This window comes from Kogia breviceps, chromosome 7 (assembly GCF_026419965.1).
Source record: "Kogia breviceps isolate mKogBre1 chromosome 7, mKogBre1 haplotype 1, whole genome shotgun sequence".
Lineage (NCBI taxonomy): Eukaryota > Metazoa > Chordata > Mammalia > Artiodactyla > Physeteridae > Kogia > Kogia breviceps.
In genome coordinates, this window is record NC_081316.1 from 72,540,410 (window position 1) to 72,568,058 (window position 27,649).

Genomic DNA, 27,649 nt, shown 5'->3' on the forward strand with positions numbered 1-27,649 from the left:
TCTTTCTCTCTTCCAAAAGGCAATTTAGTAATCTTAAAATTTATACTGGAAGACCTATTAGTTGCTTAATGATTTCTTTTTAATTATCAATTTTCAAAGTAATGAGTTTATGCCCTAGCAACCTCCAGTAGTTTCCAGTGAGTTCATTTTGTACTCATGGCTTTTTATATAGTCAATGTGCTTTAATCACTTAAACTAAATTCTTTTTGATGTAGAAATTGTCTTATCTTTGGTCAGTGTGGCTTTGACACATTTCATTAACTCTCAATAATATGAAACTCTGTCACAACAAAGTATCCCAGTCCTGCATCAGCCACGTCTCCAAGGAGCCCTGGTTGCTTTCAGATGAAAATGATATTAGACTTGATGATCAGTCTGGATCCTAGTGTTTATTGCTGCTATGGTTGTTTTTGCTTCTAGGCATTTTCAGTGGACAGACCTAGAAAATACATCTTTTTGAAAAAGCGGGGCAATCATGAGCTAACACCAAGATATCTCAAGCTTGGCACTGTTACTATTTTGGGTCAGTTAATTCTTTATTGTGGGGATTGTCCTGTGCATTGTAGGATGTTTAGCAACATCCCTGGCCTCTCCTCAGTAGCACCTAACCCCTCAGTTGTGTAAAACAAGTGTCCCCAGGCATTGTGAAATGTCCCAGAGTGGAGGTGGGGAATGGAGGCAAAATTGCCTCTGGCTGAGAAACACTGGTTTACACTTATATTTCTAGATACATTAAAATAGTTCCCTGATTGTTTTATACACACACACACATACATTTCTTTTTTCAAAATACCAATATTAGCATGACCTTTATTATTCCATCCTCTGCATGAAATCTTAGTCCAATCATATAGTTTTTAATCAGAAGAACAATCTTATCTCAGGATCAAAATGTACAGGCCAGCAATACAGTAAAAATTACAAACTCTCATCTAATTTAGGATTTCTCCTTTGCCCCAAGCTCAGCACTGCTTGGGGCCTGGGGCCTGAAGCCTGCAGCGAAGAGAGAAGATCACCTCCTTCTCACCCTGCTCACACGCATTAAGACGGATTAGCAGCTGATTTTGACCTTTTCAGGTCTAAGGCATGGGAAGAGGGGTTGCAGGGAAAGGCACAGTTGTACACGGCAGGTACATACATGACTGTCACTGGAGTTCTCTGTGTTTGGTGGATGATTGTAGTTGACTCTTTCTCTGGCAAGATACTTTGGTAGGATTCTTGGGGATATTTTACTGGGAAGCCCCAACTGTAATCCTGTAATGCTGGTGATGCCTCTCTTCTTTTCTGGACTCCTTAGCCTCTGGACTTCCAGTGGTCAGCCCTATACGGACTCCCTCTGTTGGACCACAGTGCCTTCTAGGCTGTCCTCATAGGTGGAACCATTTTAAAAAAGAAAGAAGGAAATTTTTTATGGACGTAAATAGCTTCAGAAGAGTGCTCAAATTAAAGGTGTAGATCTTAATGAATTATCACTAAGCAAACCATGGAAACCTTGTTACCATCACCCAGGTCAAAAAATTTAAAAAATCCTTAGCTTTCCAAAAGTCCCCTTGCACTCCTTCTAATCACTCCCTAAAAGTAACTACCATCCTGGCTTCTAACATCATAGATAATTTTAACTGTTTTTGAACTTTATATTAAGGGAGTCATACATTTTCCTGCGTCTAGTTCTTTCATGCAACATTATACTCATGGAGTCCATTCACATTTTTGCATGGGCTAGACATTCATTCTCATTACTGTATGATGCATTGAATGAACAAAATAGAGTTTGTTTATACATTATGCTGTAGATGATCCCTTGGGTTGTTTTCAGTTTGGGACTATTTATGAACACTGTTTGTATAAATATTCTTGTACAATTTTTTTTTCATATGTGCATACCTATCCTTACAAGGTAAGTTTTGTATGTGCCTCTCTGAGGATCCTGGGAATTTCACTGGTCCTGGACCAGTATTTGTTCCGTGGCGCATGTTTATACACCATGTGGTAGTGAAAATCATCTCCCATAAAGACCAAGATTTTTGTTTGTTTGTTTGTTGTTTTTAGTTGTGGATAATAACTCCTCTCCCAACTCAAAGTTTTGGACAGATTCCTGGCTTTGATGAAATATTCTTTAAAAAATATTTTAACAATATTCTTGGTTGTGTTTTTGAGCACTATTTTCATGAATAAGACAGCCTTTAGAGAGTCTCCATTTTGTGCAAACTTCAGTTCCAGCCCCTTTCTCCCATTAAGCCTGATGTCACATATCCCAAACCCTCATGGGCTTCAAACCCCAGCTTTTGTCTCCTAGGTCCTATATCTGCATCTGAAATGTTTTTGCATTACTGCAAAGTTCACTCAAGTTTACCCCTCTGGCTTTCATATCTTTATCTTTTCTGACTTATGAAATTCCCTTCCTTCCTTCCTTCCTTCCTTCCTTCCTTCCTTCCTTCCTTCCTTCCTTCCTTCCTTCCTCCCTTCCTCCCTCCCTCCCTCCCTCTCTCCCTTCCTTCCTTCCCTCTTCCTTGACTGTAATTTGACAACATGTTTTTACCATAGTTTATCCACTATTTGTGTATTTGTGGTGGAAAGAGTGTTCCCGTTTGCACTAGCTTATATTACCTTAAGCCCAAATTTTGGGGGGTTATATCATACTTTTTCTTCTTTGCTCCTTTATCTGTTGAACATATACTCATTACTCCTGTCATTTTGCTACATATTTCCCTCTCCTTTTCATAAAAAACCATGAAAAATTGTGACTTCTCTCAAACTAAATTGAAATGTGTTCACTTGTGCTCAAAGAGGTAACACAAATACTATAGATTTCTTATTTTGAAGGTAAATCTCTTTCTAGCTTATAATAAAGAGATTCATTTCAATTAAAATGGAATTTTATTTTTCCTGTATCTAAAATTTTTGTACATCACTAGACAAATAAAATGATCATATTTTAATAGTGCTAATCACATTTCAGTAGTGCTTTTATTTCCACAGAATATGGTTTTTTAAATAATAGTAACACTTGGAGTTATATTAAAATGTTAAATATAAAGACCAATTAGAAACAGTATATAAATATAACCATTCAATAATCCCTATTTTACATTGTTAAACATACATTTTTCAAAGATAGTTTAAAATATTTACGTTTTTGCAAAGTTCGGTATTAAAAATAAGCTTGTTAAAGGCTCTACGTGTAACATCGTTTACTGGTATAAAAAGGCAAGGAATTTACTGAAATAAAAGGCATTCTGTAATAAAAATAAATGTTGAAATGTGGTAAATAAAAATCTGGAGCAAGTGATTTTTATGACCATAAGTGAAATATTATTATAGATCTTATATTGTTGATTATAAATATATTTATGACTATTGCTGAAATAATGCATATAATTAGGTTTACACGTATTCAACAAACATTTACCAAACTCTTACTAGACACAAGGATCTAAAGACCTAGTTTCTACACTCACAGAGTGTAGGGGAAACAGGCACACAGCATTTATAAGAGGAAGATATGGAATGTGCAGTTGCACAACAGAAGAAAATCCACACCTTTCTAGGATCAGTCAGTAAAGACCAGAATTGAAAGATGAGTAAGAGTTTGCCAAGCAGATAAATTTGGAAAAGGGAGGAGAGTCATAGAGACATTAGAGAGTTTGGGGAAATACAATGATGTTGTACAATGTAGTACAACTGGAGCATAAAGAAAATAAGAGAGTAAGTAATTAAAAAGAAAAGACATAGTAGTTAGTACTTACCTTTCACTTTTCCCACCATAAAGGAGGTAAGAGGTTTTCCAAGGAGAAAGAAAAAATGGTGCTCTATTACAGACTTCAGGTAATAGTTCTCTGGTTTTCAACAGGGGCAAATGCTGTATATATTAAGAGGAGATGTAGATAGTATCTCTTATTTGGGTAAACTCTCCTGTTGTTGATCATTATGCCCCTCTTTCTGTTTGTGGCGACCCATAGCTTATAAATACTCCTGAATGTCTTGTAACTCCTGAGGGTGACAGTGTGGGTAGACAGCAAGGATGTTAGAAAGTAGAATGCATAGAGTGTTTAATACAGTGACTTTTTATAGACTCATTGTATAGTGACAATGTTATGTTGGACTCTGGAGCAGCAGCAATATGCAATTTGAACCATCAATCTGTGATTTATGGGAAATCAGCAAGTGGATCTGGACGTGGATGTGTTTTTCAAAGCCAGGATATAAATTTGGCACTACTGTCTGAAGAAAACTGGTAGCAACAGACATTATGTTCGATTTGCACCCACCAGAGTTCAGTATTTTGCAGACTTCCCAGATAATGTTGTAACAGAGCCAATGCTTTTAGTTGTGAACTTTCTTCATCTGCATATACAGCCAGGTACTTGGTGGATTGACACATGTGATGGAGTGGTCCTTTCTACATCCCTTGCCTTCTTGGTGGCTCTGAGTCCAGGCCAAGTGTTGTGGTAAGAGACAGGCCTGGACCCCATGCCAGCTTATCTTAGTCATCTCTAGTTGGGATTGGCTGGCTGCAACATTTCTTAAGCCAAAAGATATCTTAGAGAAGATTAACCTCCAACTATACCCCCTATATTTGCTTGCATGATGCTGTAGCTGCTTTGCAGTTTTGACAGCCCAAAATTAGTGTTAAACATAACCATAGCTTAGAGTGGACTGAGCTTCCAGATTTTGTTGTCATTCCATTCTTTATATGAATCTATGTTCATATGAGTCATGCCAGTTCCTCAAGGTAGTGACTTCATGCTGGTAGCTTTAATTACCACAGATATTCCTTCCCATCAAACATCAAATCTTGAAATGCTTATCATTTTTGCCCCCAAGAGTTATAAGGATTGCATTCTATTTGGTAACTATAATTTCTTTATTTATACTTAAATATATATTTCAATTTATTTAGAACTTGTTATCAATCCTTTCACACCAGACTTCTTCTATCATGCATTCTCTATTGTAACTCATCTATTGTTGGCTAGGTTACATCTTTAGGAATCTCTTTAGGAAGAGTAGTATATCAGGGCCTTATTTCCTGATTTTTTGCGTATTTGAGAATGTCTTTCAATTGCCTTTAAAAGCGAATAACTTGGCTGGGTACAAAATTCTTGGGTCATATCTAGAACAGATCTACCTGTATTTGGCATTTAAGGATGTGATAATAATCATAATTGTAGTAGACAGTCATTAAGTACTTGCTCTATACCAGACTATTCTAAGCTCTTACATGAGCTCATTTAGTCCTTAAATATGGCCCAAGGTACTAACATTATCTTCCTTTTACTTGCCATAGGTCACCCAGCTAATAAGTAGTGAGGTTGAATTTCGAACTTAAGCAGTATTGCTCCAAAGTTCATACCCTTAACTACCTATACAACCTCTTGGGTTAATTAAGCTAAAATGTCTAGTTGTGTGACCTTAAGCATGTTACTTATCTGTGCCTCAGTTAATTTTATAAAATGGGAGTAATAATACCTCCCAAGTTTGCTGTGATGATTAAATGAGTTAATATATGCAAATAGCTTGTAACAGTGCCTAGCACATAGTAAGTGCTTAGTAATTGTCTGTTGTTGTTATTATTATTATCTTACAGATTCAAAAAACAGTGTTGGGACATAATAAACACTCTAAATATTTGTTGAATTAATGAGGATTTTGTAAAAGTGTTTATATATTTACTTAACAAATGTTAACAAATAGATGTTAAATACCTTCTAGGTCTGTATAGACAGACTGGAAAAAAACACGAAAATGAAAATAGTTGCATGATAATGAGATTGTAGGTGATTTTCTGTTTTGAATTTCCTTAATTTGTTACAAAATTTCTCTGATGATACAATTTATGAAATGAACAATTTGACCAGATAATCACTGAATTTATTTTTCATATATTTTAAGTTTGAGGTACCTACAGAGAGGTAGTTGGAAGGTCAGAGCTCAGGATGAGATTTTGGAACCATGCAGAGATAATGAGACTACCCACCTAGTGTGTACAGTGGAATACAACATATAAGGAATAGGCAAAGTAAGAGGGATCAACAGTGGGAACTTAAACTGAACTGTTGGAAAGAAGATGAAAAGTCAGAAGAGACATGCTTCAAATAAAATGGGGGACAGGTGTGGAGAGAAATCACCCATGGCAAATTGTACAAAAAGTCAAGGAAGAATTCACTGTGTTTAGGAATGAAGAAATCTTTGACGATGTTACTCCACTTTATAAGAACAGTGAACATATAAGCCAAATTACAGTATGCTGAGGAGTAAAGGAAATTGAATAAAGATTGCAAATATAGGTGACTTTTTCAACAACTTAGATGACAAAGAAAGGGATGAAGTCAAGGGGACTTTAGAGTGAGATAATTTTTTTTTTCCTTGATGCTGGAATTTTTGACATGGAAAAACTTGAGGAGAAAGGAGGACATCATTGGAGGGGGAGAGAATAAAGATTTTAGGAGAGAAAGGGAGAAATGGATGGTGAAGATTTGAAAGCAGGTAGGAAGAAATGGTTTCAGGAACAGACTGCATGCCCTCTAATGGGGACTCTTTCTCTGAAACACTGAAAGGGGTGCTGTTGTAAATCATTTAAGAAACAGAAATGAGAAAACTCAGCAGCATTGCAGCTGCTGATGGTTCAGGATTTTTTTCTGGATATTCATGACAGAGGAGTAGAGAGTAGAACATCCTCCCTTCAAACAACAATTACATCTCTGACACTGTTTAAGTTTGTTCTCTGGATAGCATGGAAAATCTTGCTTTCTATTGTCTTTTCTCTCTTCTTGTGAGAAATCAGTGTAGAGTCTAGATAAATGATGACAGATCAATAGATAAATAGATAGATAAAGTTACACACACTTTTACTTCCACACTCACTCCTGCAGCCTGCAAATATAACTTGTGGAAATAAATTAAACCATAGTTAGATCCAAAAGTAGCATGCAGTACATTCTGCTAATCTAGTGGGCATAGATGTGAAGCTTCATAACTGCCCTTTATTAGGAGGAAAGCTCAATGCCCAGGACTCCTAAAAAAGAGGATGAACACTAGTATGTGAGAGTACATGAATATAAGTTTGTGGAGGAATACATTTTTAAGAAAAGACTATCTGTTCTCATCCAAAAATGCCCCGGGTCAAGAACCATTTTGTTATTAGCTATCCCATAGACATGGCCTTTTTGCCATTCGCCATTGGAGCATAACCTTTTCCCTGCTCAGTTAAGCACACATTTAAGGTACCTCTGTGTTCCTGTACTACAAACTTTGGCCAAAAGAGTGGATCTGATTTTAAAGTAGACTAATATAAAATACAATAGGAAAATTCCATAATTTTTAAAATTATTTTTTATGTTTAAGTATGCTGATGATGTTAAAAGTCTCACAGTCTGTTTCATAGGAATTTATTGGAAAATAAGAAGTGCCAAAGCAGTAAATTTTCTGGTTAATAAATATTTACATGTTTAAGCTGAAATTTTTTTCATTTTTGTTTAATCTAAGTAAGTTAGATTGCTCCATGCCTTATTAAATATAACATATTTTTGGTTTAAATAATCATGATCATTGAATATTAAATTCTTATTCCAGACTTTTTGAAGGGTATAAGTGGTTTCCCTACACAAAATGACCCCAGGATCACATTTTACCCTTATTTTTTTGTAATTCTTCTGTCCTCTTCTTAATTGAATTCTCATTGTTTTAAATTTTTCTTCCTTTGTCATTATTTCTATTATCCTGTTTTCTAATTTGTAGCCAAAATAAACCAGACAATAAAGTCAGCACAGTTAATGACATTTTTTTACATGCTCTTCAAATTCATGAGATCCTTTAAGAATGAGCTAGCTCCAGGATTTTAAGAATTAAACACATAAGTTTTATAAAAAGCCTATTACAGAGACTTCTTTAATTGTCTGTATCTGTTTTCTTGAAGGTTTATATGTCAAAAAAAAAGAAAAGGTTTTACTAGAACTTGCCTATATTAACACACTAATGCTTATCAGCCACATATAGCTATTCTTTAAATAACAATGATCTAAGAGCATTCTGATGCTGACACCATTAGTAAGATGCACAGAAATTTTTTACAACATGTTTTTAAAGGAGTCCTAGAATTGGTTTCTAAGCTGTATTTCCCCTCATTTAGGCTCCTGAAGGCATGGGTAAAGTATTAAGCAAGTTTGGAGCATTACCAGCATTCAGCTATGCAAGCAAGAGGCTGGCTGAGACAGTCATGCACTTGCTAATGTGCACCTCTCCTCTTTTTCAGTTGTCACTGCATAAACTTTCCAGCAGTCTTTAGATATTATAAAAATAATTTTTACTTTTTTGTTTTTTAGGGCAGCATAACTACTTATGTGCTGGAAGAAACGACTGCATTGTTGATAAAATCCGCAGAAAAAACTGCCCAGCATGTCGCCTTAGAAAGTGCTGTCAAGCTGGCATGGTTCTTGGAGGTAATGATGATGTTTTCATCAATAACATACTGTCTGATATTTACATTATAAGACGGTGGGTCAGAAAGTCCTAGTTTTCTTATTTCTGTCTTGATTATTGGTGTCTGGATGAAGCAATCAATACCATCTCATTAATGCTGTGGATTTCCAGCATGTTGAAGTGTGTTATAGAGAAGTAGTAAACCTCCATTTGTCTATATTGCTTATAAGAAGATGTTATGGGATGTTCACCAACCTCTCATTAAGTGACATGGTTGGAGTTTAGGCTCTGCTACTCACTGCCTATGCAGTCTTGAGTAAGTCACCAACCCATTCCGAGCATCAGTCTCTTTGTCTATAAAATGAGAACAATGAAGTCCCTTCCAGCTCAAAAACTGACTCCATGAATTTGTTAAGTACATTAACCTCCATCCCTTCCTCTCTCTATCAACCCCTCCATTTCTATTTCCCTCCCCCATTCTCTTTAAGTAACTAGATATTGCACACTCACACTTACCGGGTACTATTTTAAGTTCTGGCAGTGTTAGCAGCAAACAAAATGGACCAAATCCCTGTCTTCATGGAGCTTACACTCTACGGGGAGGAGCAATAAATATATATGTCAAATGATGATAAGTGCTGTGGAATGTATTAAGCAGGGTCAGTTAATGGGGAGTATCAAGGAGGAGAATCACTCCTGAACCCTTTACTCTAATTAATATTTTCATTTTATTTAGTCATTTCCTAAAGCAATAGTCTCTGAAATCCTGAGTTGGATCTTGTAGTTATAATTTTCCTAACACAGGTTTAAAAAATTCATAACTATTTAAATATATATTCAGTATACCACCTAACATAGATCATGTACTGTAAATGGTATGTGTTACCTTCTGAGAAGGAGTGTATGAGACCAATATGTTTTGAATGCCCACTGTTTTAAGCACCCTGCTTAGTTCTGTCTTTGCTGCCTGTGAACATGATACAGTCTAATCAGTAATAAAATAATTATCAAACAGATGAGTAGGTGATTTAAGAGAAGTTCCAAACATTACTATGCAAGTAGAGCAAAAGAATGAATTAATTCTATCTGAGGGAGTTGGCAAAAGCTTCAGAGAGGAGGCTTTCAAAGAGTGAATAGAAACTTTATAAGTGGAAAAGGAGAAAGGTATTTACAATGAAAAATGATGCATTCCAGTGATGATTTTTCTGGAAAGTCAACTGTTTACTGGGAACAGCAAGAAATGAAGCTTGAAAGCTATCTTGGGCCAGCTGGGATCTGGAGTTTGAACTCTGTTCTCTATGCAGTGGAACCAGTGATCTTTCTAATAAACCATCTGTGGACCATCCATGGGATAAAGCCCAGAGTTCTAAATGCAGCACATGGGCCCTTTCATCACCTAGCAACTGCTGTCTCTTTTTCTAAGCCCTACTCCCACCAATCCCTGGGGAACCCGACACTCCAGTCACCAACTTCCACCCGTCTTTGCACACATTTGACTTTCTCCTGCACCATTCTCCTTTCACTCCTTGTGAACTGTTACATATCCTTCATATTAAGTTCAAGTGTCACAATTTTTGTGAAATCTTCCCATCACCCCAGTCAGTGCAGGGGCAGGGGTTTTGTGGGGACACAGTTCAAAGTAGTGCTTTTCATATCTGGGGAGGTTGAAAGCCCTTGAGCCAGCCTGGATTGGACCTTGCCCTGATTGTACTTACTTCAGCATTCCTACCCTTGCAATGCAAGGTTGACCAAAGTGGAAGTCATGAGACCCAGCCACCCTACCCCAGTCCACATGATGCACCAAGAATTCACTCTCTTCCCATAGCTTCTTGTATACCCTCGTTATAGTACTCACCTCATTGCTTTATAACTGTTTACTGGTATCCCATTCAAGGATTTTCTCCTAATCCAAGACTGAGTTGTTTACAAGCAGGAATTTCATTTTGGTGTTTTATCACCAAAGTACTTGTTTAAGGAGTGCTCACTAAAGATTTGTGACTATTATTTTGAAGTCATTTGAAGTACAGGTCTCTATACATTCTTGAACATGAAGTCCAACTGTAGTCATTTCCAGGACACAAGAAAAAGTGTTTGGAGGAGGCAAAGGGGATATGGTCTAATGTAGTGTTTTTTGCTTTGAGGAAGGGCACTAGCCCTTGAAGCAGTCTTCCATTCCATGATTGCATTTATTTTAATGGTCTTACTATTATAATGGAAAAGTGATTTAAGATGGACCAAAGTAAAAATAATGAGACACCCAGCCACTGAGAAACTTGGGTTTGTTCAGAAGAGAAACTTGGGTTCCAGCCATCTACAAGACAGATGCTCAGTAAGAAATAGAGTAACAAGGAGAAGAGAACTTCAGAGAAGACTCATAACTGAGATGAAAAGGGAGGATGTCCATTCCAGGGACATAGAGTCTAAAGTAGCATCAGAGCAGGGTTAGCAGCAAGACCACAGAGCTGTTGTAATTGACTTCAGCCCCAGCCTCAGAGATTAGAAAGAGAAATAGGCAGAAATATTAGCATATTGTCCTTAATTTTCTTGTGTTCCCATCACGTTTGCAAGGTTCTCTGTTACCATCCTGTGTCTCAGTTCTCCTGAAATCTAATGGATTTTTCTCCCCTCGCATAATTTATTTCAATCAGTAAACTACCTTTTATTGCTGGTGACCATAACATTTATCATTCAAATCAGGATACAGCTGAGAATAAAATGGAACATAGGAATAATTAAACTGGTATAACAGATGTAAACTGACACTGTCCCAGGCTATCTGGACCACAGGGCAAGTCCCCCATTTTTCCAATTAGAAGATGCAGATGTGTCCTGACCAAAATGAATACGTAAACTTCTGGGAATGTAGCTGAAATAATCAAGTGTTTACTTATATAATATTTCATGTATTAGTTTAGTTAAACACAAATATTTAAATTACATACAAAAATCTATTGATTTTCTACTCTCATACATTTTATAAACAATTTTATTCCAACTAATTTCACAAACCTTTGGCAGCAGGACCTTTGCTCCAGTAGAGCCATTTTTTAAGTCAGCTAAGCATTTCCCAGAGTTCAACAGCATTTTATCTAAAATGTTTGATATGTAGCACTTCTTGAATTCATATACAGTAATAATAATATAATTGGAAATCTATCCTAAGACAAAAATACCTATTCATATAACAGTTTTAATGATTGTCCTGTAAGAGTTTTTTTTGGTGATTTCCCCATAAAATAAACACTTTCTGTATTATTTAATTGTGGAATATATCAAGCCTACCAAAATATTAAATGAATAAACACCTGTATCTTTATGCATATATTTGAGAAGTTCTCTAGGCTGTATATCTAGAAAGGAATTAAGTCTGGTTCACTAAGATATTATGTACCTTCAAACTTACTAAATGTTACCTAATCACCAAATTACCCTCTAGAGTCTTTGTTTCCACCAATGTTTGAGAGTTCTTGTTATTATGCATCCTTACCTGTACTTGGTATTTTCAGACTTTAAATTTTTTCTAATTCGATGGTCATAAAATTGGTATTCAATTTCAGTTTAATTTTTGTGTCCTGGATTGGTGGTGAAGGCAAATATTGCTATCTTTATTGGCCATTTATATTTCCTGTTCCATGAATTAGCTGTTCATATTTATTGGCCATTTTTCAACTGGATTGTTTGTCTTTTTTCTTATTGATCCATACAACTTACCTCTATACTCTCTACTAGTCCTTTGCAATCTATGTCTTAAATTTTTGCCTTATTTATGATGTCTTTTTTCTAATTTTTATATAATCACATGTGTCAGTATTCTCCCTTTATATCTCTTAACCCTGAAATTGTACAGATAATCTACTAAAAATCATCTAAAATCTTATAAGTCTGTTTTTCACACTCATGTCTTTAACCTACCTACAAGTATCTTCTTAGGTAAGGAGGCAAGAATAAAACCTTATTTTCTATATGGATAACCAGTTGCCAGAGCACATTTATTGACACATGGTCTTCAATATGTTTTTGATAGTGCACTCCTGTAGAAGTAAAAATGTTCTCAGCCTTCACCCCCAACTCAGGTCTATTTATAAGTAAATTATACATATGTGCTGCTATCAAATTATATATTAGTGATGCTTAATTTCTTTTTATTTCCTTACTAAAGATATAAAAAGTAATTGTAATATTTTTCTGACAGTACTCCATTTCTGTTATATATCTAATTTCCATATGTGTTTGCTTTTCTTCCTGGCTTCTCTGTTCTGTTCCATTGTATATACCTGCACCACTACCACACACTCTGAAATATTACAGGTATCAAGCTACATATTGATACCTGGTAGAATAAGTCTCTTTAAGTTACACTACTTCCAAATTGTTGGCTTTTGTTGGCCCTCTAAATTGTTCTTTTAAAGTGATGCTTAAAAGGTTTATTCATAATGGTATCTAACACTTAAAACCATGAGTTCTTACCCATGGGAATTAGCTATATATCAAAGTTCTTTGCCTCTTTTTTCTTCCATCAGATAACCTTTACAATCCTGTGGTCGGCATCACACACTGAGAAATAGCATAGTGGTACATTTAATTATTTCATAAGTAGGTTTGCACAGAGGTTTATTAGAAAGAAGCTGGCAGCACACCCTGATATGTTGCAGTCCTGATGTTGTTCTTCCTAGGATAGTGAGTGGTAAGAGTCTGGAAGTCAGTAACCCAACTCATGGAAACCAGGAAGAAGGTAGTCAATTTATTGGATTAGATTCTAATTGCTACTCCTGTAATAAATTTCTGGAGTAAGGGGGAGTGTACTTGTGGTCTAGTGAGAATTACAACTTATTTTAAATGACGATAAGAGTTGCTTAAGGTTCAATTCTTCAATAATTAGTAGAGTTTCACCAAAGTAATAATTGCCTATACACTACTGAAAGTAGAGCCCATGTTCTTTTCCTCCCTTGTTTCCTTCCATCTTTCCTTCTTTTTTCTTTCCTTCTCCATGTTTGTCACTTTTCTTAGGTTTCTCATTTCTAATAGAGTCCATCTGAATAACAAAAGATGAAACAGAAGAGAACATTGACTATTGTAAATAATGCTGCAATGAGCATAGGAGTTCATATATCTTTTTGAGTAAGTATTTTTATTTTCTTCAGGTAAATACCCAGAAGTGGCATTGCTGGATAATATGGTAGTTCTATTTTAGTTTATTTGAACACCTTCATACTGTTTTCCACAGTGGCTGCACCAATTTACATTCCCACCAACAGTGCATGAAGGTTCCCTTTTCTCCATATCCTTACCAACACTTGTTATTTCTTGTCTTTTTGATGATAGCCATCCTGACAGGTGCGAGGAGATATTCATTGTGGTTTTGATTTTCATTTCCCTGATATTAGTAATGTTGAGCACCTTTTCATGACCATCTGTATGTCTTCTTTGGAAAAATGCCTATTTAGATCCCCTACCTATTTTTTAATTGGATACATGATTTGCAAATATTTTCTCCCATTCAGGTAGTTGCCTTTTCATTGCAACATTATTTACAATAGCTACGATGTGGAAACAACCTAAAGTGTCCACTGGTGGGTGAATGGATAAAGAATATGTGGTGTATATTATATATATACAATGGAACATTATTCAACAATTAAAAAGTGGCATCTTACCATTTTTGGCAACAGGGATGGGATGGGACTTAAGGGCATTATTCTAAGTGAAATAAGTCAGACAGAGAAAGACAAATACTGTATAATCTCACTTATATGTGGACCCTAAAAAAAAATGAGCTCAAAGATACAGAGGACAAATTCTTTGATGCCAGAGGCAGGGGATGGGGGAGGGTGAAATGAATGAAAATGGCCAAAAGGTACAAACTTCCAGTTATGAAATAAATAAGTTACGGGTATGTAACGTACAGCTTGGTGACTATAGCTAATAATACTGTATTGTATATTTGAAAGATTATAAGAGAGTAGATCTTAACAGTTCTCATCACACAAAAAAATAGTTCCACAAATAATGAATCATCATGTGGTACATCTAAAACTAGTGTAATGTTATATGTCTATTTTATCTAATTAAAAAAAGAGAGAGAACATTGAAAAACTTTTAAAAGAGTTAATAATCTTATGGTAGAATATCAGAGATCAGAAATATTAATGTTTTTGACATGTCGTGACATAGATTTGCAGATCGTTCTTTTTTGCTTCAGCAGCTAGTTCTGATTATGAGAATTATGTTTGAGTTATTTGGTCTCTTAGTTGCATATGATTCTTGTTTTTAATGACTCACTTCCCTTACCTTCACCAGGTCACAGTGAACTTTTGCATTTTGTTCATTGCTGTACAGTACTGAGTAGGAAAGATAGTTCACTCTAAAGGATGGTAAAATATCTTCTAATTTAGGTGTTCTGCTTCTAACTTATTTCCTTTAGAAAACATTTTGTGCAATGACTCAGAAAAATGTTTTTCTGAAATGAATACAGCTCTGTATTTTGCATTTGTTGTAAAAATGCCAAACTATTATAAAATAATTAGCTCTTTCAAAAATAAGTAGCTTTCTACATAAAGGAGTGATTAAATGCATAGTTATATTTGCTGATTTTTTTAAAGCTGGAGACTATTTTTATAGGCTTGTTTTTATTTTGCTTTGTTTTGTTTTGTTGGTAGAGAGCTTTATCCTCAAATTTTAAAAGATTATGTTAGAAAGCAGTTTCTCTCTTACCTTCTCCTACACCTAGATTGACCTCATTCTCTGGGCAAAGATAATAACTTTCTGAGCTGCAGAGTACAGGTTGTGTGGTAAAGTTGGGTTTCTTTTCCTTTTCTTTTTCCTCCTCCTACACTTGAAGCCAACAAAGCCTCAATTTCTTTTCTGAAGAATTCCAAAATTCTTGAATTTGGGACACTTAACACCACCTTTTCTGGAAGTATAGGTGCCTACTCTCTGCCTTTAATTACTATAAAAAATGAAATATGCCCTCTCTAATGAAGGAATTGCTGTGGGTGATGCCTGCCACCTATCTCTTTAGAACTCTCCTGGTCTTCCTCTTATGAACGCCTCCTTTTCCACCCAACCCCTGTGTTTGCATCAGCACCCTCCAGAGACAGTATCTCTCACAGTGCTTCCCCACTATACTACATTGAAACCTGCAGCTAAATAATGTATTTTGGTCACTGTCTGATTGTTCACCCTAAACGCCATCCCATACACACTCGATAAGGATATTCCTTATTTATTCTCACTTCTTTGCTTAAAGTTTTATGGAAGTTTTCAGGGACGGCTTTTACGGCTGCCAGCCTGAACTGTTCAATTGTATCTATCAGTATCTACTATTCTCTAGACACATAAAAAGTCAGGATTAAAGGGTACAAAGATTCCCTTCCATTTCCAGTCTGATTTGTTTGAAATATGGAGGTGTTTACTTTTTAAAAAACAACTCTAATATACTTGTTAGCAAGTACCTATTTTAATTTTATAGCTCCTATTCTCTAGTATTTTTTGAAGTATTTTGATATGGGAACTAGAATTAGATTCTGAAAAAGGGAAAGCAAGCTAAGTCAGTGCTGTAAGGGGTTGTGAGAGCATAGTCCCAGTGAAGTGATCCCAGCAACATCATCCTTTTGCTAATCCAAAATAACAACATGTATCTAGACATAACCTAATGTTGGGATAGTTGCCTGTAAATTCACCCTAACTACAGTGATGCTTATTATGATTCTCATAATGTCAAAGGATTTGCACTATTACTTGTCTGCTGAGCTTTACCCTCTCTTTCGCCCATTTGATTCTGAGAAAGCTTTCTGGCTGCTATAAAACTTACATTTCAGTATCTAACATAATATTCTTCTTTTGCTTCTCTGCAACAGGTCCATTATTATCTCAAGAGCACTTTATGTCTCCATTCAATAGAAAATATTTTTGCCAGAAATTTAAAAAATAGCAGAAAGAGAGGCCATGGCAAAGTAAACAGCACTCATTTCAGAACATGATCTAGAAATAATACTCATTATTATTTTATTCAGTCTAATAGATTTACATACATGTTTAACTATTTGCTCGATTTATTTTCCTAACTCAGTGCTTCATTCAGTTTCTTTATTTTTGAAATAAACTTTTTATTTCTTCTGTGGGAATTTGTTAAAGTCAGTTTTTCCACAGAAAATATCTTTATTTCAGTTTTATTTTTGAATAATAATTTTGCTGGTTATAAAATTTGGGGTTGACTTTTTTTTTCCCTCTACACCTTAACAATTTAGTCTACTGTCTTCCAGCTTCTATCATTTTTCTGAGAATTCTCCTGTATATCTAATATTTGTTTCTTTGAGGTAATATGTTCTCTATATTTGTAGAAAATGTTTTGTTTTTTTGTTTGTTTTGTGGTACGTAGGCCTCTCACTGTTGTGGCCTCTCCTGTTGCAGAGCACAGGCTCTGGACGTGCAGGCTCAGTGGCCATGGCTCACGGACCCAGCCACTCCGCGGCATGTGGGATCCTCCCAGACCAGGGCATGAACCCGCATCCCCTGCATCGGCAGGCAGACTCTCAACCACTGCACCACCAGGGAAGCCCTGTAGAAAATGTTTTTTATACTCGGTTCTTCAATTTCACTGTAACATAACTAGTTATAAATTTAGTTTTATTTACTCTACTTGGAAATCATTGCAATTTCTAAATCTGAGAATTAATGTCTTTTATAAATTCTGGGAGCATCAAAACCATCCCAGTATTCTTCAAATATTACTTCCCTCCTCATTGTCTCTTCCTTCCTCTAGACCACCTGTTAGACATATATTAGACTAGCACATGTATCTTCCATATCTCTTTATCCTTTCTAACATTTCCTGTATCATTATCTTTCTATGCTATATTCTGTGTAATTTCATCAGTTCTGTCTTCCAGTTCACCATTCTTTCATTTTAGTGATGATAGTTTTTTTAAACATCCTACTTGGTTCTTTTATAAATTTGTCTATTTCTTTTTACTAGCTTTTCCATTTCTTGTGTTTTCATCCCTTATCACATATCTTTAATAATTATAAAATACCTATTGCAAATATTTGTATTCAATAATTTCAAGGTCTCATAACTCATGATCTGGTTATGCCATTCTGATGTGGTGGTTTAAAAATATCCCTGATCATTTATAGGGTTTCCCAATGATTCTAGTGTAAATACTCACCTATAGTAAATTTCAGGCTGCCAATGGTTTAAGCAACTGACTCTCAAAATTCCTGAACACTTAACAATAAGTTTTCACAAGCCAGTATGAGTCAAATCCAGAGCACTATTCATTCTTTCTGCTACTTCTCACTCATTGTGTCCTCTGTGATTTTAATGTGGTTATAAACTCATGTTTGGCAGAGTTTATTTTTTTGTAAAAACCTGTGTGTCCTTAATTGAGGGAGTTTCTCTCCAGAGAGAATTTTCATTTTATTCTTCCAGTTACCATAGGGATTTCATCAGAGAAGGACCACTTTTCATATTCACTTTTTGCCTCTAGGTTTCCCATACCTTGCAGGTAGAATAATTTCAAGCTGCATATCTGGGTGAGGGAGGCCTATGATTAAAAATGATCAAAAGGGGCTTCCCTGGTGGCGCAGTGGTTGAGAATCCGCCTGCCGATACAGGGGACATGGGTTCGTGCCCCGGTCCGTGAAGATCCCACATGCCGCAGAGCAGCTGGGCCCGTGAGCCATGGCCACTGAGCCTGCGCGTCCGGAACCTGTGCTCCGCAACGGGAGAGGCCACAACAGTGAGAGGCCCGCGTACCACAAAAAAAAAAATGATCAAAGGAGAATTTTTTCACATACTGAGCCAAGGATGAAACAGACATGCTTCCTTTTCATGTCCCTTTGTCAGTGGATAAAGATGTTCTTCATTTTGGACTCCTTGATGTTTTGCTGACTTTTTGAGGAGCTTAGATATGCATTTAAAATAATGTTGGTTATGTTTTTATCCATCATTTTTAGGTGTTCTGGAGAATATTTATGTTATTTAATTTTCTACATTTCCAATAAGAGTTTATATAAAATTTTATGCCAATTCTAATCAAATACATTAACTCCACCATAAAATTTTTAATTTTATCAACAGTTAGAAAAGGATTTTCAAAACACCTCTAAGAGATAGTATAGCATTGTAATGAAGAGTAAGAGTATAGAGTCAGAACAAGTGGGGTTTGATTTTAACTTCCCCACTAATAGCTTCTGTACCTCAGTCACAGACATCTTTTATACATCTCTATTTTCTTTTCTATTATGACCACATAATGAGAGTTATTATGAGGGTACATAAAATGATACATCTAAAGCATACAGCACAGTGGCTGGCATATAAAGATTTCTTAGTGGTAGCTTAAAATATCCTTTATTCATAACATCATTTAATACAAACTATCATTGGCAGACTAAAGGTTTAACTAATGCAAAACAGATTCTTGTATCTTCTAAAAGTGTTTCATTATTTCTTTGCAAGAAGCATTGAAAAATCAGTGCAGGTATGTTGGAATTGAAATTAATTTACACAGTCATACCTACTAGAGATATTTAGTTAACAGAGTAGTTATTAAATAGTTATTGTATATACTTATGTTCTCAAACCATGTTTCCCATGGGAACATAATCTGAAAGAAATGGTATATGTTTTCACATGGGAGAAAAATTTTCTGAATGATTGAAAATATTCATTAATTGAAGATTTTTTGTTTTGGCTTTTTTCCTTTAGAGGAGAATGTTCTATTTATTTTGATTTTTAGAAGTGCTTTGATAAGCTGCTTGGGATAGAGCTGTGACCCCAGGAGAATGCTGGGTTACAAAAGATATTTGCTGATTTTATCCATCAAAGGCAAAGAGGAGAATTTGTGTGGCTTAAGATGAAGAGAAGGAGGTAGGAGAAATGAGGTGAAAAGGGGAGGTGAAAATGAGATGCTTACTGTGTGTATTACTTCCCTTGGCCTCCCAAATCTTCATTAAATTCCAGTTAGAGCATGGGAAATGTGTATATGGCCCTTCTCCCTCAAATCTGTGTATAATGTCATTGTCTTTTTTTATTGAAGTGTAGTTGATTTACAATATCATGTTAGTTTCAGGTGATATAGCAAAGTGATTCAGTTATATGTATTTCTGCAGATTATCTTCCATTATAAGTTATTACAAGATGATGAATATAGTTCCCTGTGTTACAGAGTACATCCTTGTTGCTTATTTATTTTATGTACTGTAGTTTGTGTCTGTTAATTTCATACTCCTAATTTATCCCTCTCCCTCCCTTTCCCCTTTGATAACCATAAGTTTGTTTTCTGTGCCTGTAAGTCTGTTTCTGTTTTGTATTTAGATTCATTTGTATTATTTTTTAGATTACACATTTAAGTGAGATCATATAATATTTGTCTTCCTCCGACTTACTTCAATTAGTATGATATTCTCTAGGTCCACCCACATTGCTGCAAATGGCAATATTTCATTCTTTTTAGGGCTGAGTAGTATTCCATTGTGTATATATATATATATATATATATATATATATATATATATACACCACATCTTCTTAATCCATTCATCTGTTGAAGGACATTTAGTCTGCTTCCATGTTTTGGCTGTTGTAAATAGTGCTGCTATGAACATTGGGGTTCATGGATTTTTTTCAAATTAGAGTTTTTATCTTCTGACAAGAGCTTAATATCCAAAATATACAAGCAGTTCATATAACTCAATACCAAAAAAAAAATCCAATCAAAAAATGGGAAACAGAAGACCTGAATAGACATTTATGTCTTATGTGCCAACAAGCACATAAAAAGATGCTCAACATTGCTAATTATTAGAGAAATGCTCATCAGAGCCACAAAGAGATATCACCTCATACTGGTCAGAAGGCTATCATCAAAAAGTCTACAAATAATAAATGCTGGAGAGGGTGTGGAGGAAAGGGAACCCTCTTACTCTGTTGGTTGGAATGTAAATTGGTACAGTCACTATGGAAAACGGTATGGAGGTTTTTAAAAAAACTTAAAGCCACTAGGTGATCCATCAATCCCATTCCTGGGCATATAATGCCATTCTCTGTAGGCTTCTAATTTAACTGAAAATAAATCTGACATTCCAATTTATTGTCCTTTGTCCTTTGTTAATCCTTGATTTTCAGTATCAAGATTTAGCTCTTGCTTAATCTATTAATATTCTTGAAACAAAATAAGCCCCTTTTGATCTGAAAATTCAAGTCTTCTTATATGTTACCAAAGTATTCTTTTAATATTATTTTCAAATACATTTTTTCTGTTTCATGTCTTCTTTCTCTTTTTCATGGTCCCTAATAATAATCTGTATGTTGGCTCTCTGTTTTTTCTGTCATCCACACCAATCTTCTTTTTTTTACTCACATTTTAATCCTTTTAAACTTCATTTGACAATTTCTCTCAAAATCTCAGTCCAAAGTTCATGTCCATGGTTTAGTATTCACACTGGCAGTTCTCCTTTCTTATTCTTCTGATAAGGTTTTAAAATCTACAAAGACTTTATTTTTTTAATTTTTTAAAATCTAAGTATAGTTGATGTACAATACTATGTAAGTTACAGGTGTACAATGTAGTTATTCACAATTTTTAAAGCTTATACTCTGTTTACAGTTAATATAAAAATTGGCTATATTACCCATGTTGTGCAATATATCCTTATAGTTTTTAAAAATATCTTTATTGGAGTATAATAGCTTTACAATGTTGTGTTATTTTCTGCTGTACAACAAAGTGAATCAGCTATGTATACATATATCCCCATATACCCTCCCTCTTGAGCCTCCTTCCTACCCTCCCTATCCCACCCGTCTAGGTCATCATAAAGCACCAAGCTGATCTCCCTGTGCTATGCAGCAGCTTCCCACTAGCCATCCATTTTACATTTGATAGTGTACATATGTCAATGCTACTGTCTTACTTCGTGCCAGCTTCCCCTTCACCCACTGTGTCCTCAAATCCATTCTTGACGTCTGCGTCTTTACTTCTGCCCTGCCACTAGGTTCATCAGTACTGTTTTTTATAAATTGCATATATGTATGGTAGCCTACAGTATTTGTTTTTCTCTTTCTGACTTACTTCACTCTGTATGACATAGTCTATGTCAATCCACCTCATTACAAATAACTCAGTTTTGTTTCTTTTTATGGCTGAGTAATATTCTATTGTATATATATGCCACAACTTCTTTATCCATTCATCTGTCAATGGACATTTGGGTTGCATCCATGTTTTGGCTATTGTAAATAGTGCTGCAATGAACATTGTGGTACATGTCTCTTTTTGAATTGTGGTTTTTTCAGGGTGTATGCCCAGTAGTGGGATTGCTGGGTCATATAGTAGTTCTATTTTTACTTTTGTAAGGAACTTCCATACTGTTCTCCATAGTGGCTGTATCAATTTACATTCCCACCAACAGTGCAAGAGGATCCTCTTGCAGCATTTATTAAATAAATCCTCTCCAGCATTTATTATTTCTAGATTTTTTGATGATGGCCATTCTGACCAGTGTGAAGAGTTGCCTCATTGTGGTTTTGATTTGCATTTCTCTAATCATTAGTGATGTTGAGCATCTTTTCATGTGTTTGTTGGCAATCTGTATGTCTTCTTTGGAGGAATGTCTGTTTATGTCTTCTGTCCATTTTTGGATTGGGTTGTTTGTTTTTTTGATATTAAGCTTCATCAGCTGCTTGTATATTTTGGTGATTAATCCTTTGTCAGTTGCTTCATTTACAAATGTTTTCTCCCATTCTGAGGGTTGTCTTTTTGTCTTGTTTATGATTTCCTTTGCTGTGCAAAAGCTTTTGAGTTTCATTAGGTTCCATTTGTTTATTTTTGTCTTTATTTCCATTACTGTAGGAGGTGCATCAAAAAGAATCTTGCTGTGATTTATGTCATAAAGAATTCTGCCTATGTTTTCCTCTCAGTGTTTTATTATAGTGTCTGGCCTTAATTTAGGTCTTTAATCCATTTTGAGTTTATTTTTGTGTGTGGTGTTAGGAAGTGTTCTAATTTCATTCTTGTACATGTAGCTATCCAGTTTTCCCAGCACCACTTATTGAAGAGGCTGTCTTTCTCCATTGTATATTCTTGCCTCCACACACCATGTGTGTGTGGGTATATCTCTGTGCTTTCTATCCTGTTCCATTGAGCTATATGTCTATTTTTGTGTCAGTACCATACTGTCTTGATTACTGTAGCTTTGTAGTATAGTCTGAAGTCAGGGAGCCTGATTCCTCGAGCTCATTTTTCTTTCTCAAGATTGCTTTGGCTATTCGGGGTTTTTTGTGTTTCCATACAAATTGTAAAATTTTTTGTTCTACTTCTGTGAAAAATGCCATTGGTAATTCAATAGGGATTGCATTGAATCTGTATATTGATTTGGGTAGTATAGTCATTTTCACAATGATGATTCTTCCAATCCAAGAACATGGTATATCTCTCCATCTGTTTGTATCATCTTTGATTTCTTTCATCAGTGTCTTACAGTTTTCTACATACAAGTCTTTTCCTCCTTATGTAGGTTTATTTCTAGGTATTTTATTCTTTTTGTTGCAATGGTAAATGGCAGTGTCTCCTTAATTTCTCTTTCAGAATGTTCATTGTTAGTGTGTAGGAATGCAAGAGATTTCTGTGCATTGATTTTGTATACTGCTACTTTACAAAATTCATTGATTAGCTCTAGTAGTTTTCTGGTGGCATCCTTAGGATTTTCTATGTATAGTATCACATCATCTGCAAACAGTGACAGTTTTACTTCTTCTTTTCCAGTTTGGATTCCTTTTATTTCTTTTTCTGCTCTGATTGCCATAGCTAAAACTTCCAAATCTATGTTGAATGATAGTGGTGAGAGTGGGAACCTTTGTCTTGTTCCTGATCTTAGAGGAAATTGTTTCAGTTTTTCACCATTGAGAATGATGTTGGCTGTGGGTTTGTCATATATGGATTTTATTATGTTGAGGTAGGTTCCCTCTCTGCCCACTTTCTGAGGAGTTTTTATCATAAATGAGTGTTGAATTTTGATGAAAGATTTTTCTACATCTCTTGAGATTTATCATATGATTTTGTTTTGTTTTGTTTTGTTTGCGGTACGCGGGCTTCTCACTGCTGTGGCCTCTCCTGTTGCGGAGCACAGGCTCTGGACGTCATGGCTCATGGGCCTAGCCACTCCGCAGCATGTGGGATCTTCCTGGACCAGGGCACAAACCCATGTCCCCTGCATCAGCAGGCAGACTCTCAACCACTGCACCTCCAGGGAAGCCCTATCATATGGTTTTTGTCCTTCAGTTTGTTAATATGGTGTATCACATTGATTGGATTTTGTATATTGAAGAATCCTTGCATTCCTGCAATAAACCCCACTTGATCATGGTTTATGATCCTTTTAATGTACTGTTGGTTTCTGATTGTTAGTATTTTGTTGAGGATTTTTGCATCTATGTTCATCAGTGATACTGGCCAGCAGTTTTCTTTGTTTGTGACAACTTTGTCTGGTTTTGGTATCAGGCTGATGGTGGCCTGGTGGAATGCCTTTGGAATATTCCTCCCTCTGCTATATTTTGGAAGCATTTGAGAAGGTAGGTATTAGCTCTTCTATAAATGTTCGATAGAATTTGCCTGTGAAGCCATCTGGCCCTGGGCTTTTGCATGTTGGAAGATATTTTATCAGTTTCAATTTCAATGCCTGTGATTGGTCTGTTCATATTATCTATTTCTTCCTGGTTCAGTCTTGGAAGGTTGTACTTTTCTAAGAATTTGTCCATTTCTTCCAGGTTGTCCATTTTATTGGCATACAGTTGCTTGTAGTAGTCTGTCTGATCCTTTGTATTTCTGCCATGTCAGTTGTTACTTCTCCTTTTTCATTTCTAATTGTTTTGATTTGAGTCTTCTCCCTTTTTCTCCTGATGAGTCTGGCTAATGGTTTATCAATTTTGTTTATTTCTCAAAGAACCAGCTTTTAGTTTTATTGATCTTTGCTATCATTTCCTTCTTTTTTTTTTCATTTATTTCTGATCTGATCTTTATGATTTCCTTCCTTCTGCTAACTTTGGGGGTTTTTTGTTCTTCTTTCTCTAATTGCATTAGGTGTAAGGTAAGGTTGCTTATTTGAGATTTTTTTTGTTTTTTGAGGTAGGATTGTACTGCTATAAACTTCCCTCTTAGAACTGCTTTTGCTGCATCCTGTAGGTTTTGGGTCATTGTATATTCATTGTCATTTGTTTCTAGGTATTTTTTGATTTCCTCTTTGATTTCTTCAGTGATCTCTTGGTTGTTTAGTAGTGTATATTTTAGCCACCATGTGTTTGTTTTCTTTACAATTTTTTTCCTGTAATTGATATCTAGACTCATAGCATTGTAGTTAGAAAAGATGCTTGATATGATTTCAATTTTCTAAAATTTACTGAGGCTTGATTTGTGACCCAACATGTGATCTATCCTGGAGAATGTTCCATGTGCACTTGAGAAGAAAGTGTATTCTGTTGTTTTTGGATGGGATATCCTATAAACATCAGTTAGGTCCATCTGGTCTAATGTGTCATTTAAAATTTGTTTTTCCTTATTTATTTTCTGTTTGGGTGATCTGTCCATTGGTGTAAGTGGGGTGTTAAAGTCTCCTACTATTTTTGTGTTATTGTTGATTTCTCCTTTTATGGCTGTTAGTATTTGCCTTATGTATTGAAGTTCTACTATGTTGGGTGCACATATATTTACACTTGTTATACCTTCTTCTTGGATTGATCCCTTGATCATTATATAGTGTCCTTCCTTGTCTCTTGTAATAGTCTTTATTCTAAAGTCTATTTTGTCTGATATGAACATTGCTCCTCCAGCTTTCTTTTGATTTCAATTTGCAGGGAATATCTTTTTCCATCCCCTCACTTTCAATCTGTATGTGTTCCTAGGTCTGAAATGGGTCTCTTGTAGACAGCATATATACGGGTCTTCTTTTTGTATGCATTCAGACAGTCTGTGTCTTTTGGTTGGGGCATTTAATCTGTCTACATTCAAGGTTATTATCGATATATATGTTCCTATTACCATTTTCTTAATTGTTTTAGGTTTCTTTTTGTAGGTCTTTTCCTTCTCTTGTGTTTCCTGCCTAGAGAAGTTCCTTTAGCATTTGTTGTATAGCTGGTTTGGTGGTGCTGAATTCTCTTAACTTTTGCTTGTCTCTAAAGCTTTTGATTTCTCTGTCAAATCTGAATGAGATCCTTGCTGGGTAGAGTAATCTTGGTTGTAGTTTTTGCCCTTTCATCACTTTAAATATATCTTACCACTCCCTTCTTGCCTATAGAGTTTCTGCTTAAAGATCAGCTGTTAATGTTATGGGGATTCCCTTGTATGTTATTTGTTTCTTTTCCCTTGCTTCTTTTAGTATTTTTTTCTTTCTGTTTAATTTTTGTTAGTTTGATTAATATCTGTCTCAGCATGTTTCTCCTTGGGTTTAACCTGTATGGGGCTTTCTGCTCTTACTGGACTTGATTGACTATTTCCTTTCCCATGTTGGGGAAGTTTTCGACTATAATCTCTTCAAATATTTTCTCAGACCCTTTCTTGTTTTCTTCTTCTTCTGGCACCCCTGTAAGTTGAATGTTGGTGTGCTTAATGTTGTCCCAGAGGTCTCTGAGACTGTCCTCCATTCTTTTCATCCTTTTTTCTTTATTCTGCTCTGCGGCAGTTATTTCCACCATTCTATCTTCCATCTCACTTATCCGTTCTTCTGCCTCAGTTATTCTGCTATTGATTCCTTCTAGAATATTTTTTTATTTCAGTTTTTGTGTTGTTCATTACTGTTTGTTTGCTCTTTAGTTCTTCTCGGTCCTTGTTAAATGTTTCTAGTATTTCCTCTATTCTATTATTGAGATTTTGGATCATGTTTACTATCATTAGTCTGAATTCTTTTTCAGGTAGTTGGCCTATTTACTCTTCATTTATTTGGTCTTGTGGGTTTTTATCTTGCTCCTTTGCCTGCAAAATATTTCTGTATCTTCTCATTTTGACTAATTTACAGCATTTGAGGTCTCCTTTCTTTAGGCTGCAAGGTTGTAGTTCCTCTTGCTTCTGTTCTCTGCCCCTGGTGGTAAGTTTGGTTCAGTGGCTTTTGTAGGCTTTCTGATGGAAGAGACTGGTGCCTGCATTCTGGTTGGTGGAACTGAGTTTGTGCCCTCTGATAAGTAGGGCTGTGTCAGGTGGTATGTTTTGGGGTGTTTATGAGCTTTGTATGACTTTAGGTAGTCTGTGTGCTGTTGGATGGGTTTGTGTTCCTGTCTTGTTTGTTGTTTCATGTAAGGCATCCAGTGCTGGGAGCTGCTGGCAGTTGGGTGGAGCTCGGTCTTGGATTCAGATAGAGACCTCTGTGAGAGCTTTTGGTGATTAATCTTCACTGGGGCTAGGAATTCTCTAGTGGCCCATCGTCCTGGACTTGGTGCTCCCACCACAGAACCTCAGGCCGACTTCTGGTTGAGGAACCAAGACCCCAGAAGTCGCTCATCCCAGCAATAAAGTGGATTAAAAGGAAAGAAAAGACTAACAAAACCCCAGACAAATGGTAAAAAGTAAAATCAAGCAAACAAAAACAAGAGCAAGGAAATACACATGCACACAAAAGAAATAAAAACAGAACCAAATAAGTAAAAAGGCAAGAGAACAACTAGACAAACAAAAGAACCCAAGAACAAAATCAAACAATTAAAAAGAAAACTGACAAAAACAAAAAACCAAACCAAAGCAGAGTGCCAAGTGGAGAATAAAGCAAAGAAAGAAAACCAACAAAAATGATAAAAAAAAAAAAAAGAAAAACAGAAAAGAGTAAGGGGGAGGAAGACAGAAGGAAAGAAAAGCAACATAGACATAGAAATTAAAATAATACAATAGAAAATATATTAAAGTAAAAGAAAAAAATAAACAAAACCCCAAAGAAATGGTAAAAACAAAATCAAACAAACAAAAACAAGGAAACACACACATAAGAGAAACAAAAACAGAACCAAATAAAACAAAAAGCAAGAGAACAACCAGACAAGTAGAAGAACTCAAAAACCAAATCAAACAATTAGATTAAAACTAACAAAAACACATAACCTAAGAACAAACCAAAACAAAGCGTCAACTGAAGAATAAAGCAAGGAAAGAGAACAAGCCAATAAAAATGATTAAAGAAAAAAAATAATAAAATAAATTAAAAAGGGAAAAAACACAGTACAACAGAAAAGCAAAGTAGAAATGGAAACATA

The 27,649-nt window shown here is 35.5% G+C and overlaps 1 protein-coding gene across 3 annotated transcripts in view; it reads left to right on the forward strand.

The window, feature by feature from the left end:
* The window catches only part of PGR (progesterone receptor), a 95,468-nt gene that overhangs the window by 24,615 nt on the left and 43,204 nt on the right, over positions 1 to 27,649 (forward strand). For 2 of the 3 annotated variants that reach the window (XM_059070718.2, XM_067038583.1), the window contains exon 3: positions 8,322 to 8,438. The exons of the other annotated variant lie outside the window; for it this stretch is intronic. In XM_059070718.2, the coding sequence (XP_058926701.1) occupies positions 8,322 to 8,438 (117 nt within the window). The remainder of the gene's footprint in view (positions 1 to 8,321; positions 8,439 to 27,649) is intronic. 3 annotated transcript variants of the gene reach the window in all.